The following is a 15,702-nucleotide window of genomic DNA, read 5'->3' on the forward strand; positions in this document are numbered from 1 at the left end:
ATCTAAATAGAATTAGGATCGTTGCAATATATGGGGTATTTCTTAGAGTCAGCGGAGACGTTGAGACCATGAAATCCAAACTGCAGACACGAACTAAAAACCGGGAGGGTTCGAGAATGCAGGTTTTCTGAATCCATAGAGCTAGGTGCAAGGCTTCCCAGCTGAACTACAGTTCCCAGCATCCTTTGCAGGCATGCTGGTCATGTGACAGCTCTGGCCAATGGGAGGCCACCTCTGTCCCCAGAGCTGCAAGACCCTATTAATTCCCCCAAACTTGCACCCGTCAGCGTGAAGACCTTGTTTCTCCACAAGCATTTTTGCATGCAGGTGTCGCCATGCACGGATGACGTTTGCGGCGACTCTGGGAAGATTCTCCTGTTTCTTTGTGTAGGAAATCCACTATAAATGTGGAAATCCATTATATGTATAGAATTGCATGGATACAATATATCACATGTGTATATAGGTGTGTGCATATATATACACACAACGTATTTCTGTATAAATACCGTATAAAATAAATACATAGAATATGCATGTGTATAAACACTTTGTACATTATATATAATTTTATATACATATTGATGTGGTGCAGGGGTGGCTGACCTTTCTTTCTTTTTTTTTTTTTGTGGCTGACCTTTCGATGTGCGTGGAATGTGTGTGCATTCCATGTTTGATGCGGAATCAGACTTAAAATTTGCATTTTTTTCCCCCTGACTACCAAGAGGATTGTCCGTTTTGGAGACTTCATAACGGGAGCTGTCTGTGCACCATTATTTTATCTTGAATTGCATAATTCAGTGTAGACTGGGTTGCTTTAGCTTCCAGATAATTTTTTTTCAAAACATTTTATTTATGGGGGATCCCTGGGCGGCTCAGTGGTTTGGCGCCTGCCTTTGGCCCAGGGCACAGATCGAGTCCCGCGTCGGGCTCCCGGCATGGAGCCTGCTTCTCCCTCTGCCTGTGTCTCTGCCTCTCTCTCTCTCTCTCTCTCTCTGTGTGTCTCTCATTAACAAAAAAATTTTAAAAAATTTAAAAAAATGTTATTTATTTATTCATGAGAGACATACAGAGAGAGGGAGGCAGAGACCCAGGCAGAGGGAGAAGCAGGCTCCATGCAGGGAGCCCGACGTGGGACTCGATTCCGGGTCCCCAGGGTCACACCCTGGGCCGAAGGCGGCGCTAAACCACTGAGCCCCTGGGGCTGCTCAAGGGTTCCAGAGAATTTGAGCATTATTCATCTTCTTCGAATTTCTTCCTTGTGATTCATCATCACCAGAGCTCTCTCCAGTCTCATGCATTGTCCCCAGTTCCAAGGGCCCATTGTCGGTAGCAGCGTGACCTCCACCTGAAGCAAATGTTTCCTGATGAGTTTTACTCACGTTTTTCTTTGCCTCGTTGGGCTTCTTCGAAAAGCAGCCTCAGGTACCCCTGCAGGCGGGGAGTTCAGCCCGCGCCGTCTGTCCTGGCTGGGCCGTGAGACGGTCGGTCGTCCTTAACGCTTACAGATCTTTCGTCTGGCTCGCTGGCAGATGTCCTGCCGGAATGTGATCCACAGGATGGAGTTCAGACCCGGTCAGACTCGTTCTTATCCGGCATTTTAAAGCGGTGATGACACCGTGTAGCCTCAAACCTGCACAGACGGGGCTCTGCGTGTTTGGACGCTTCTTCGGGATCCAAATTCTATCTTCACCCCCTGGGATGCTGGGCTCCCAAGCTAATTCTTGCCGTGCACCCCTCAACATTGTGGCGCGTGTTCATCTAGTTTCACGCGGGTCTCGAATGCGTGTTTGTACTGAGCCCAGTGAGACGGTCAGAAACAGCCAAACACATCGTTTGAAGGGAATGACTAGCCTGCGAACATCGGTGGCTTTAGCATTGTTTCAAAAACATAAAATTACTCAGTTCACTTTGCTCATGAGCTGCTGATGGAATCCTAGTTTTGGAGACTTTTAGGAAGAGCAGTCGGCTGGACTCTGAGCCCCCCCACCCCTGCCCTGTTCATCCTGTGAAGTTTGCAAGGACAGGAGTGAAGAATTTGGCTTTCCAGAGATTCACCATCCTGATGTGGGATGCAGATCCGGAGTGGACTTGTCGTGGGGGACCTGCTTTCTGTGTTAAAAACCATGTTTCCCGAGTCTCTGGGGTTCAGGGTACACCCTCGAGGCACATAATGCTTCCCTACCCTGTAGCCTTCACCTTGGCCCAAGTGTAGACGGTTCTTTGAAAATCGCTGAATCCCTTCAGTGGGATTCTTGGGCATCCCCCTGCCCCCAGCATGATCCATTCCCAGTGGATGGTTTTCCACGCTTCTTAGGTCCTTTCACAGGGGCCAAGGGCAGGCCACCCCAAAAAGCACCACTTTGGCATATTATTTTGTGGTTTTGAATTTTTTTAGATTCCAATATAGTCAGCACGCAGTGCTGTGTCGGTTTCGGGTGTACAATATGGTGATTCAAAAATTCTCGACAACAGCCAGTGCTCGTTAGGACAAGCACCCACCTTCATCCCCGTCACCTGTTCCACCCATCCCCCGCCCGAAGGCAGCCATCAGTGTACTCTACGCATTTAAGAGTGTTCTTGTGTTTGTCTCTTTTTGCTTTGTTCATGGATAAAGAAGATGTGATATATATATGACATATATGTACAAGGATATTATATCCCATTGTATGTATATGTATATATCATGCATATGGTGATAGATTTTATATAATATATAGTATGTATGTGTATATATATTATATTCCATTGTATGTATACGTATATATCATGTTTATGGTGATAGATTTTATATGGTATATAGTATATATGTGTATATATATTATATTCCATTGTATGTATACATATATACAATATATATACACATTGTAATATATTTTATATAATATATGCTATATATGTATATACTATATTCATCTATGTGCATTCTCATATATACAATATATATACATTTTAATATATTTTATATTACATACAGTATATATGTATATATCTATTATATTCCATTGTGAGTTTACATATATAATACATATATACATGGTAATATATTTTCTATGATATATATAGTGTATATGTGTATATATTTATTGTATTCCATTGTGTATACATGTATATTATATCCTATTGTATATGATATATACACATGGTAATGTATTTTATACGGTATGTATAGTATATATATGTGCATATTATATTTCATTGTGTATATATACATTATATATGCACATTGTAATATATTTTATATAATAAACATTATATAAAACACATTTTATATAATAAAATATATAATCAACATATATTTTATATAATAAACATCATAAACATTGTAATATATTTTATATTATAAGAAACACTGTATATATATTATATCCCACTATGTGCATACATATATACACAAAACTATACATTGTAATATATCTTATATATTGTATATATATACATACACCCAAAATGGAATATTATTCAGTCATACAAAACCGTGAGATCTTGCCATTGGCAAAGACGTGGATGGGTCTAGAGGGTATCACGCCAAGTAGAATAAGGCAGCCAGAGATAGACGAATACCATATGATTTCACACATATGTGGAATTTAAGAAACAAAACATGTCATTTAAATAGAAGCTACTCGATACACAGCCAGGGCAAGGACACCGAGACCCTCCTCTGTTCCCCTGCAAGCAGGAAACAGCTCTCCTGTATGAAAAGTGCCTTCCCTTTATTAAGAAATAAAAAGACACCCTTAGCACCAGAAACTGAGGCCGTAAAGCTGAGAAAGCTGTGAAAATAAATCTCATTTTTTTCTAATCTGCCTCAGCCCAATTTCTGCTCAGAATTCCTTACTCATGATGACAGCTCCCAAACACCTATTTTGTTTTGTTTTCATCCTGTCCCTTCTTCACAAATATATTGTCTCTTTGTCTAAAAATGTGTAAAACTGTCTGCCCTGGCCATTTCTTTGGGTCTCAAATCTCCATGTTGGGTCTCCGTGCACACGTGATACACCTTTGTGCGTGGTTTTTCGCTGGCTAACCTGACTCATGTCAGTTTAATTCCTAAACCAGCCGGAAGTCCTTGAAGGGGTGGAAGAAGAAGTTTCCCTTCCCGACACGCTGTAGGACTTTTCTTCAGGAATTGTGACGGGGACGGTCCTCGAACACAGGTGCGTGGCTGCCCATGACGTGCACCCGCGTGTGCAGAACACCTGCCGGGGGTGGGTTCTCTCTCTGCCTCGGGACACGCCCGAAACACAGCGGCCAAGAGCGCCGTGCACACCTGGCACCTTCTCCATCCACTCAGCTTCCCCGCTGTGAGCACAGTGCGGACCTGGAGGTGAGAGATTCTACAGCTGAGGGAGGCATTTGGGTGCAGGTGATAATTGCTTCTGCAGCCGCAAGAGGCGACTGTCCCCAGGCTCCTGAGACGGTTGTGCTGTACACTGTGCTGTGGCGGACTCTTGGATGAGTTCACACTTCGTTGTGGGCGCACGGGAGGTTGTGTGGCCCAGAGCCGCCGATTCCCTGCTCTGGCTTATAGTCTCCGTGCAGACGAGACCTTGGGGCTGAGGATAAAATTTGCGGTGCCGAGTTTCAAATGGACGTAAGGCAGGTTAGCGGACGATGGTGCTGTGTTGTCTTGTGATTCTAATGGGTTTGGGTAAAGGGAAAAAGGTGTATTTTTTAGATATATGATTACATATGTGTTATAAATATATAGTACTTAATATATTATAAATATATACATGCAAATAAATATATATTAAAATTAATATGACTAATATAAACAAAATATTTTGGTTACTATTTCTAATACAGAAAATACAGATTTTTTTTTTGAAAATACAGATTTTTTAAAAAGATTTTATTTATTCATGAGAGACACGGAGAGAGGGAGAGAGGCAGAGACACAGGCAGAGGGAGAAGCAGGCTCCACGCAGGGAGCCCGACGTGGGACTCGATCCTGGGGCTCCAGGATCACACCCTGGGCTGAAGGCGGCGCTAAACCACTGGGCCACCCGGGCTGCCCAAGAAAATACGGATGTTGATAACACACGTAGAGCAATCTCTTGGGGTTCCTCGATTGTTTTTAAGAGTGTGAAGGAGTCTTGTGACCAGAGCTTCTGAGAACTTCTGCTGTGTTGTATCAGTCAGGACGTTGAAGTCATGGAAAGCCCATCTCAAAATGGATAAAACCATAAAGTATCGCCTAAGAAGACCTACTGAGGCTTGAGCCTCTGGGGTGGAGTGATTTGAGGGTTCAAAAATTTCCTCCAGTGGCCAGCAAAAGAGAGATTTTGCGGCCTGGCTTTTTTGCAAGGCCCTATGAGCAGGGTGCCTCATGGCCAAATGTGGCTGCTGTAGCTGCAGCCATCACAGCCTCACCCACTAAGATGCGGAGCCCTAATTCCAAACATCTCTTATCGCTTTCTTTTTTTAAGGCTAGAGATTTCCTTCCAGAAGCTGCCAGGCACCTTCTCCTTCCTGACTGACACACCACAGGCCACACCACCCCTAACCCAAATTGATCAGACGGGGATGTGTGCGTGAATCCTGGAGGAGGAGAATCCCAGCTCCGTCCACCCCAGTTATCATATCGCGACAAGGCCGACACCTCGCGGGGTTATCTTATTTATCTAGTTAGTGTTAAGGAAACCTCCACACCCAACGTGGGACTCGAACTCACAACCCCGAGATCAAGAGTCGCACGCTCTCCGGACTGGGCCAGCCAGGCGTCCCCGGGCACAGTTTATCTGAAGCTTCACGCAGATCTTTTTCCATTTATGATGCCCAGTGGGGGCAAAGTAGAGGTGGAGGATAACCCAGCAGCCTGTGCTATAAACGCTTTGCTTAGTTTTTATTCATTTTTTGTATCAAGTGGCTTTGCAACTGTAGCTCTTTCTTCCTCCCCCATGTGCGTCTTTGCAAACTGGTAGCATATGGATATATAGTTGCGATGGCGCTAGCCTGTGTAGACATCGGCAATATTACTGCAAATATCCTCTTGCTCGACTTTCACGTTGATTCCTAGGGCGACCGCCACAGAACAAACATGTGTGTTGCGCAACCAGACTGGTTGGTGTCTTTTTTGCTGTTTCTGGGGTTGAAAGCTCTCCCAGCCCTGGAGGTCGTGTACTGGTCCACTAAGGCGGTTTCTGGTGCATGAAGCGAGGTCGCCTTTTCTTGTCCCCACGGCTCCTTCGGGGAGAAGGCACGGCCCGCTTCTGCAGCCAGCACACGCCTCATCACAGGAAGGCACCGGGGAGCCCACCTTCCTCCGGAGGCGCCCACGCTGGAGGTCGCTGGGTGTCCCCGGTGCGCGCCTTTCTGGAGCCTAAGGCGTGCAGGACCCCGACGGCCACCCACGCTCTGGGCAGCGGGGGGTGGGTGGGGTGGGGTGGGGTGGGTGCCTTTCGCACCGGTTTCTGTGCACCAGTTCGGAATGGTGAGGGTCCCAGGGGGCAGGCGGGCGTCTGGGGCAGAGGTGGGGACACAAGGCAGTTCCGTGTGCACAGAGCAGAGCTTGCGGCTGGAACGTGCATCCTGCCCGAGGCAGCCACCAGCCCCCACAATCGCTTTGCTGATCCCGGGGGGTCCCCTGGGGCAGCTGCAGGATGAGCATTCCCACATTTACTTCCCCGGGGCGGGGGGCTGCTAATGGGCTGACCCAGGGCTTGGAGGCCGGGGTGGAGCGTGGACGGGGAGTGATGCTTACTCCTTTCACCCCCACCGTCTGCACCTGTCGCTGTTTCTTTCCGGTTCCCCGAGAGCCCCGCGGACACGGGCATTCCAACACCCCCTTCCCTAGAGCCTATGGGGCAGTGGGATGCGGAATGGTTGCTTTAGGGGCGGTGGGAGCCCTCCCTGACCCCTAACCCTCCCACCCTCTCTAGGAGAGGGCGTCCCCCGCCCCCACCCCGCGCGTCCTCAGCTCCTGTCTGTGTTTTGGAGGCTGCTGGCATCCCGGGGTGGAGACCAGGGAAGCACCCTGCACCCTGCGGAGCACAGGACGCCCCACCCCACAGGCACTGGAGCCCCTTGAGGACCGAGACCCCAGCACGGAGCTGCCGTGACCTGACTTTGGCTCCTGGTAATTCGCCCAGACGCCCGTGCCGTGCGTGCGGATAGGAGCCAGGGGCCTAAGCTCCACTTGGAGACAGATGTGCCGGCCCAGCGGGAGGCTCGGGAGGCAGGAGGCCACCCTCGGCGCGGCTGACCAGCCACCCGAGACGCTGTGGAGCACGCACACCCGCACACCCCCCACGGCAGTCACCGCCTCTGTCTTACTTGTTCCACACAGAGACCCCTGAGACATACGTCCAAGATGCTGTGGGGGTGACCGGGGAAGGGAGAGCACCCCCTTTCTTTCCTCAGGCCCTGGCAGAGGGTTATCCGGGTGACTCAGCCCCAAGCTGGCCTCCTCCCAGAAGGCTCTCTTGCTACAGGACAGAGTTTCTCAACGATGGGGTAACTTTGCCCCCAGAGGCCATGGGGCAATGTTTGGAGACATTTTCAGTTGTTACAACCGGGGGTGAGGGTGCTCCTGGCACCTAGGGGGTGCACACTGAGGATCCTACAGTGCATAGAACATCCCATAGCCAAGGATGGTCCAGCCCCAGATGTCAGTCCTGGTGATGCCAACAAAACCTGCTTTAGCACAAGAGACTATCCATCCATCCATCATGTCTGTATGCAGCCAGCCAGCCAGCCACCAACCGACCACCCAACCCTCCAATTATCCATCCATCCATCCATCCATCCATCCATCCACCATCATGTCCATCCATCCATCCATCAACAATCCACCCATCCATCCATCCATCCATCCATCATATCTATCTATACTCCAACCATCTATCCATCATCATGTCTATCTAACTATAAGTCTGTCCATCCATCCATCCATCCATCCATCCATCCATCATATCTATCTGTACTCCAACCATCCATCCATCATCATGTCTATCTAACTATAAGTCTGTCCATCCATCCATCCATCCTAGTGGTTAGCACCCCAGGCATGATCCTGCCCCTTAGGAGGCCACTGGCAATGTGTGGAGTCATTTCTGGTTGTCACAATTGAGGGAGGGAAGAGAACGCTCCTGACACGTGATGGGTAGACACCACAGACACTGCTCCACACCCTAAAGCGCACAGGACATCCCACCTCAGAGAGTGACCCACTGCACACATCACTAGCACCCAGTGGAAATCCTGCTGGAGGGTAAATTCTAACCCATGTAAAGGGGACAATGTGGGAACCCCACTGCCCCATGTAGGACATCAAGGAGGCAGCAGCTGTCTGGGACTTTACAAATGGATCTCTTATTGTTGCAGTTCTGTCCCAGGCCCCAATCCTCGTAGGAGGGCGCTTGCACACAGGACCTCACAGTTTGCTCACTTGAGGCCAGAATGAGGCCAAATGGAATGAGCCCACAGCATGGGTGTGCGGGTACACGTGGCAAATATCGGGGCCAACAGCAAGACCAGCAGAGAGGCTGGGGAACCTGTGCCTTCCCCTGGAAGTGAGGGGGTTGTCGGGGGCTGAGCAGGACTCATGTGGGACCTGACCCTTCCCGCACGTGTCCAGCTTCATGAGAACCTGTCTCCTGTTCCAGGCAGGTGTGCATTCTGGAGACCGTTAGAGGGGAAGCCATCAGTGTGATGAGGCGGGTGCCACGCTTGTGTTTTCCAGATGGCGCTGCCCAAGCGCCTGCACCTGGTTGCAATGCCTTCGCAGCTCTGGGCCTGTGACGCGGGGTGAAAAACGCCGCCAACGTCTGTCCCGTAAGAGTGACGGTTACTGATCCAGGTGCTGGGTCTCTGGACAGGTGCATCTAGAACCTGGCGCCCTTCCCTTCTGTCTCCATCCTTGTGACGCCCAAGCCCCTTCTTTTCCGAAGCCAGTGAGCCTCGATGGCTTTTCACCCCGTTCCCCGTGGGGTCGTGAATGGGTAAGTTGGCACAATGGGGAACCAGATGACATGCAGCAGAGTCCTGCTCTGGGGAAGCCGAGATGCTGGGACAATAGTAATAATGATACTGGGATAATAATAATATGGCTTGGCAATGTCCCGGTCTGATGGGCGATGGATGACATCCCCGCCCTACAACGCTGATCCTTAGTGGGGTTTAGGGGGGGCCATGTCCTCTTGGCCCTTTTCTCTTGTTTCTGGAGCATAAATTGTTTCGGTGCCCAAAGTGTGGGATGTGGAACGCTAGGAGGGGGTTCCCTGACACCCCGAAGTCTTTGGGGGGGCTGTTGGGACAGGCAGGTTTCATCAGAATACCAAGACATCATTCGTGTTTTTAAACTACGTCGGTATGCACACTGATGGTGTGGACACGACACGGGTGAGCCTGCAGGGCAGGCGGCTGGGTTAGAGGGGGCGTGACGCCCCCCTCTCTCCTCCTCCGTCACCCCAGGACGCATTCATTCATGAACACACGCATTCCGTCACTAGTTCATGTGTTCAAGTCCTTCATTCATTCCTGCGTGCAGCCGTGGACTCGTTCCCTGCACGCACCCATTACCCCCTTCGTGCTTGGGTTCATTCATTCACTGCCGCGCAGTGTCACTCATTCACGGAGCTGGGCGCTCCCGCACTCCTCCAAGCGTGCGCACGGGAGCTCATTCATTCATGCGCTGAACCCAGTCATTCATTCATTCCTAGATGGGCTCCTTCACCCATGCACGAGTGCATCCAGTTAGTCCTTCCGCCACCCACTCACGTCTCGGGCGCGCACGCATACCCTCCCCCCTGCAGTCCTGCACGGATACACGGCTGCATGCATGCATGCATTCATTCATTCATGCATGCATTCGTGCATGCATGCATTCATTCGTGCATTCATTCATTCATTCATTCCTGCGGCCAGGCGCTGGCGCATCCGAGTGGGGGGCGCACGGCCGCACCCCGGCGCCCACACTTCGCGCTGCCCGCACAGTCGCACTCCTGCACGCGCACGCGCGTGCACCCCACGCACACACACTCGGCGGCGTCCGCCCACGCGCGCACGGATTCAAGCGCCGAGGCGCCAAGTGTGCATCGGCCACTTGCCTCCCCTTCCCGGCCGCCCGCCGTCCCCGCCGTAGGTTCCAGCGCGGCGTTTGCAGGGCGGCCCCTGGCCTCGGGCCCGGCCTCCGCGCCTCTGCAAACATCGGCCGTGGCGCGCGCTGGGTAAAGGTTAAACGTCCGGAGCTACCGACCCGGGGCTCCCGGATTCCGCGGGGAGGGAGGGGGCGGCGCCGGAAGGGAAGGCGGCCCTGTCCCTCCGCGGCCGGGTCGGGGCGGCGGGCGGGGGCTGCTGGGGACCCGGGCCCCGGGCGCCGGGCGGGGGTGGGGCCGGGCTTCCGGCGAGCGGCCAATCGCGGGGCGCGGGCCTCTGGGCCTCCCAGGGCGGGCCGGGCCGGAGGCCGCAGGAGCGCGCAGGAGGTGCGGGGGTCAGGGGCTGCGGGGGGCCGGGAGGACCCTGGGGACCCTGGCGCGGGGACTGCCCGAGCGCCCCGGGGGTGCGGCGGCGCCAGCGAGGTGCGGGGCGCGGGCAGGGCGGGGGCTGCGGGGGCGTGGAGGCCTCTGGGGCGCGCCGGGGGCGCGGGCAGGGCGGGGGCTCCGGGAGCGCGCGGGGGGTGCGGGGGCGTGGAGGCCAATGGGGCGCGCCCGGGGCGCGGGGGGCGCGAGCAGGGTGGGGGCTGCGGGAGTGCGCGGGGGGGGGACCTCCCAGGAGAGGACGGGAGGGGGGCGCGGGCCGGGCGGGGGCCGGGCGGCCAGGAGCCCGCGGAAGAGGGGCGGGGCGCAGCCGGGCCGCAGGTGACTCGCGGGCGGGGGGCTCCGGGCGGGAGCGGAGGAGGGAGGAGGAGGAGCCGGGAGGAGGTCCCCGGGCCCCAGATCGCCGAGTCCAGGCGGGGTGCGCGGGGGGTGGGACGGGAGCGTGGGTGCCGAGGGGCGCCCGGCGGGAGCGCAGGACACCTTGGAGCCGGGAGGAGGTCCCCGGGCCCCAGATCGCCGAGTCCAGGCGGGGCGCGCGGGGGGCGCAGGTGACTCGTGGGCGGCCGGGGGTGGGGTGGGGGTTGGGTGCCGAGGGGCGCCGGGCGGGAGCACGAGACGCCTTGGAGCCGGGAGGAGGTCCCCAGCGCGGCGGGGACGCTTCTGACACCCGGCGGGCCGGGGCCCCAGATCGCGGAGTCCAGGCGGGGCGCGCGGGGGGCGCAGGTGACTCCGGGGCGAGGAAGGGGGTGCAGGGGGCCGGGCCGGAGGGCGGAGGAGGAGCTGCAGGGCGCCAGGGGCGCACAGGTGGCTTGGGTTCAGCGGCGCCCCGGTGCCGCGCGCGGGTGGGGGGCGCAGGGCTGCCGCGGTGGGTGTCTGGAATGCCGAGCTGTCGCCTGCAGGCCTGGAGGTCGGCGCGGGCCCCGGGAGACGCCGCTGCTAGGCCCTGCTCAGCGCCCCGGAGAGCACAGGCGCACGCCGCCCCGCTGCGCCCACGCCATGCCGGGTGAGTACCCCAGCGCTTCGCGTCCAGCGTCCCCGCCCCTTCTCCCACCTCGGACGGACATGGATCTGCTTTGGGGAGAACCCCGCTTTGAGGGCCCGGTCACCCCAAGCCCCTCGCCTCCCCTGTGTACCCCCGCGTGTGCAGAGACCCGCGCTGCGGGGGACAGATGGAGATGGGGTGGCTCTCCGCAGCAGGGAGGGGGTCCGTGCAGAGCCTGGTCCGAGGGCCCTGAGAGTCCTCAATGTTCCTTCTGTAAGGCGCACCCCGAAGAGCCATGCACTGGTTTTCTGGCCATCCAATTGCAGGGGGCCCAGTTCCTACACAGATAGGAAGCTCACGCCCCCAAAACTTTAGGAACAGAGTGCCTTTGGGGTTTCCCAAGCTCAGACCACAAGCATACTTGGCTGTTGCAGGAAAGTTTGGGGAGAAACCCCCAGCAGGGCAGCAGACTTGGGGTGGCCACGTGGCTGGGGCCTAAGGCAAGGCGTCGCCCCTGAGGGTCACAGGAGTCCTTTGCACCTGCCCTTTGGTTTTCTGGACATCACATGTGGGCAGTTCAGAGGGCCAGAAATTAGATAAGGGGCCTGTGGCCCTAACCTGAGAGAACCATGCCCGTCCTGCTTTTATCCCGGAGACGCCCCGGTCTTGCACCAGACCAGACCTGACCAACCACGAGCCCATTAAAAAAACAAAAAACAAAGAACAAACAACCCCCCCCCCCAAGAAAAACAAAAACAAAAACCCAGACTACTTTTTGTTCAGAGGAGCATTTGGGTAAAATCACTGCTTTCGTCCCGTCTGCTTCAGAAGGGAACAGGGTTGAGGCCGGGGCAGAGGCGCGGTTTCCTGCGGTTGGCGCGGGGACCGTGCTGGGAGGAGAAGCTCCGCCGAGTCTGTGTCCCAGGGGGCTTCGCCGCTCTCCGCCTGAAGCCGGCTGCCCCCGGAGCCGCGCGGGCCCATACAGTGGCAGTATTCAGCATTGGGACACATCTCCATCAGCCCTGGAACGTGCTCGAAGACCCCAAGAGGGCATTCGACACGTTTCGGGGAACAAAAGCCACCTTTGAGTAAAAGAGGAGGGGCAGACCAGGAGGCTGGCCGTGTTATTTCGGGGTGTGCGTGTTGGGGGGGTGCGGATAGAAGATGGGTCGAGCGGAGGACCAGCAAGGAATCGAAATGGATTGAAAGGAACGTTTCTCCCTGGTTCGATACGAAACCCTCAGGCACCATGTTCTTTGGGCCAAAGTTGATTTTTCAATAGTTCATTTTTTTTTTTTCTCTTAAGCCCGTGGTTGGAGTACAGCCACACGTGCTGTTTCCCCGCTCCGTGGCGGTGACGAAAGTCCCCACCCTGGTGCCGTGTGGGGCTGCAGCGGACTCTGAATGCGGTGTCCTTGGATGTTGTTTGTATCAAACCGAATCTTTGGTTATTGGTGGCTTCTTAAAAAGCAAGGCCGTGTGGCATCTGAAGACATGTTAATGAATTTTCATTCTTTTTTGCCTTAAAATCCACTGGCCTGTCTTTGGGCCTCTGATGGTGCTCTTACCCATGGGGGATCTTGCACCGCAAGAGCGTGAGTTTGCGTGTCGGGGTCGCTGGAGAGAGGGCCTCTGCTGTCCGGGGGTGCCGAGCTGTCATCCTGTTGATATGACCACGAATCCCTCCATCCCGAGCGGGGGCAGAGCCTAGGAGCTGGGTGACACAGTCCCCAGAGACCCAGCCGTGTCTTTGTCCATCCCGCGAATCAGGAAGCTTCTGGAGAAGTGACCTGTCCTCAGTGTATCATTTGGGGTCCCCAGAGCCCTCCCAGGTGACATGCTTCCCTCCACGGACCATGGCAGCTCTCCCCTTCCCCCTGCCTCACGTGCGACCGTGTGTCACGTGGAAGCAGCTGATGTGTCCAAACGAAGTAGGTCTGAAACGTGAGACGGCTGGAAATCCAACTGTTCTGGCGTCTGGCTCGATGGCTCTCCGGGGAAGGCGGCCCGCGCTTATCACCCGTGCGGACTCCAAACAGGCCTCGCGACTTGGAGAACAGTTTCCTTAGTGATCATTGAGAGGATAAATGAGTAGGAATAATCTGGTTGGGTCTTTTTCATGTCTTTGTTTTACCTTCCATTTAGAGAGAAATTTATTTATTTTCTGTTTTTTTTTTTTTTTTGGAAAGGCCAACCAAGCTGCTTTGCGAATTTGCTTTTTCTCTTTGAGGAGGATCCCGTTTAAATTGTTTAAATAGGAAATATGCAGCCAGTGACGATGATGCAAATGCAGCTTAGTGGAAAAAGGTAGTATCTCAGCCTGAAAAGGGCAGATGCATATAAACTTAAACCTGAAAGGGTCACCAGGTGATTGCTGAGCTTCTTTTCCCCAGGGTGGGTGGCATTCCTGGCTCTGCTTCCTGAGTTTAATGCTCCAATTTATTAGGGTTCTAGGGTTGCCGTAACCCACAGATGGGGTGCCTTAAAGGACATACACTTATTTCTCCCCATCCTGGAGGTGGGGAGTCCGAGGTCCAAGAGGGACCGAGGCTGGTTCCTCCTGAGGCCTCTCTCTTGCGTGTGTAGACACCATGTTCTCCCTGTGTCCTTACTTGGTTGTCCCTCTGTGCCTGTCTATGTCCTCCTCCCCTCTTCCTGTAAGGACTCCGGTCTTACTGGATCATGGCTCACCCCAGTGACCTCGTTTTACCTTAATCCCCATCTTTAAAGACCCCACCTCCAAATATATCTGCATCCTGAGGCCCAGAGAGAGAACTTCCTACGAGTTTGGCAGGAGGAACGTATTTCAGCTCACAATACCCGCTGATTACAGCAGTTACATCTACGTCCTTACAAAAATGCTGCGAAACCAGTGTATGCAGTTGCCAATTTTGATGACTTTGCTGTTTGTATTATGTTCCACCCTGTACATTCCCTCGGGCAAATGCAACTGCACCTTCCTCTTGTCTGGATGGCTATCCCATTGCAGGGTGGTCCATTTTGGATATGGGAATCTCTCATCACCTTGAACTCTCTTGGAGGAATCCAGTCTTTGTTCCCATGTCTCAGAAATGTCCACAGACAGGGGTGTCTGCTGCCCCTAGGCGTTTCTTAGATATTGGTAGATACATGATAGATACACACAAGGTAGATAGAGTGGATGGATAGAGGGTAAGAAGGATAGATGTAGTGGATGGATGATGGATTGAAAGATGACAGATGATAGATCAATCAAGATGACTATGGATGCATGGAGAGATAGATATGGATGGATGGTTGCATAGACGGTAGGTATGATTGATGGATGGATGAATAGATGCTAGATCTACATGATTATGGATGGATAGATAGATATGATGGATGGATATGTGGATGATAGATTGCCGATTGGAAGGATGAATGGATGGAGAGACGATAGATCTAGATGGTTATGGATGGATGGATGGATAGTAGAAGTGATGGATACATAGAGGATGCATAGATATGATTGGATGGATGGATGGATGATAGATATGATGGAAGGATGGACAGATAGATATGATGGATGGATGGATGCATGGATGGATAGACAGATACTTTGGGGGGCTGCAAAGTTGAGTTTTGAAGTCTACTTTCTGAGTATAACCCACAAGTCACAGTGGAGACAGCGGGAGTGTGCAGACCCCTCTTAATCCAGCAAGTCAGCAGCAGCAGCAGCAGAACGTGCAGACAGGAGCGTGTTGTAACAGGCACATTTTGGAATTTACCCCCATGGAATGTAAAGGTCAAGGAGGCGGCCCTCGGGGGAAACAGGCCTCAGAAGCCTGCGTCTGCCACGTTATATTTAGCGTGAACAGGAGCCCTTCTAGGACCCTGCAGTGGGAGCCACTGGCCCGGGGAGGGGAGGACGCTCTGGTCTTTGAGAAGTGAGGTCTGTGTGTTCTGGCCCCGAGCTGCTGCGTGCTGCGCATTTTAATTTCTGCAGACAGCACGGGAGTCTGCGCAGGATTTCTTTCAACTGTTGTGTCTCTCCTGGCAACACGCTCTTGGGGGAGCAGGAATTAGAGTTGTTTGGAAGTCCCCGTAAACGCCACCACCACGAGGACGCACTTAGACTGGAAATCACCGTCAATTGAATCTGCCATGAGCATTTCTTCCCCTCCTAGCGGGACACTGTGAAACTGGTCATAGTTGGGGTTTTTTGTTTTGTTTTTTGTTTTTATAGTTGGGTTTTTTGTTTTGTTTTGTTTTTTGGTT

The 15,702-nt window shown here is 53.4% G+C and overlaps 1 protein-coding gene across 5 annotated transcripts in view; it reads left to right on the top strand.

Moving 5' to 3' along the window:
• The first annotated feature begins 10,347 nt into the window (after positions 1–10,347).
• Positions 10,348–15,702, top strand: part of LOC140629016 (glycogenin-2-like) — a 36,323-nt gene continuing 30,968 nt past the window's right edge. For 3 of the 5 annotated variants that reach the window (XM_072818394.1, XM_072818397.1, XM_072818398.1), the window contains exons 1-2: positions 10,348–10,430; positions 11,384–11,487. In XM_072818394.1, coding sequence (XP_072674495.1) covers positions 11,481–11,487 — 7 coding nt within the window. In that variant the 5' untranslated portion in view covers positions 10,348–10,430; positions 11,384–11,480. Of the gene's footprint in view, positions 10,431–10,465; positions 10,527–10,937; positions 11,033–11,383; positions 11,488–15,702 lie in introns of those variants that run through there. The other 2 variants (XM_072818396.1, XM_072818395.1) reach the window with 2 other exon arrangements.

The sequence above is a fragment of the Canis lupus genome, chromosome Y, assembly GCF_048164855.1.
Source record: "Canis lupus baileyi chromosome Y, mCanLup2.hap1, whole genome shotgun sequence".
Lineage (NCBI taxonomy): Eukaryota > Metazoa > Chordata > Mammalia > Carnivora > Canidae > Canis > Canis lupus.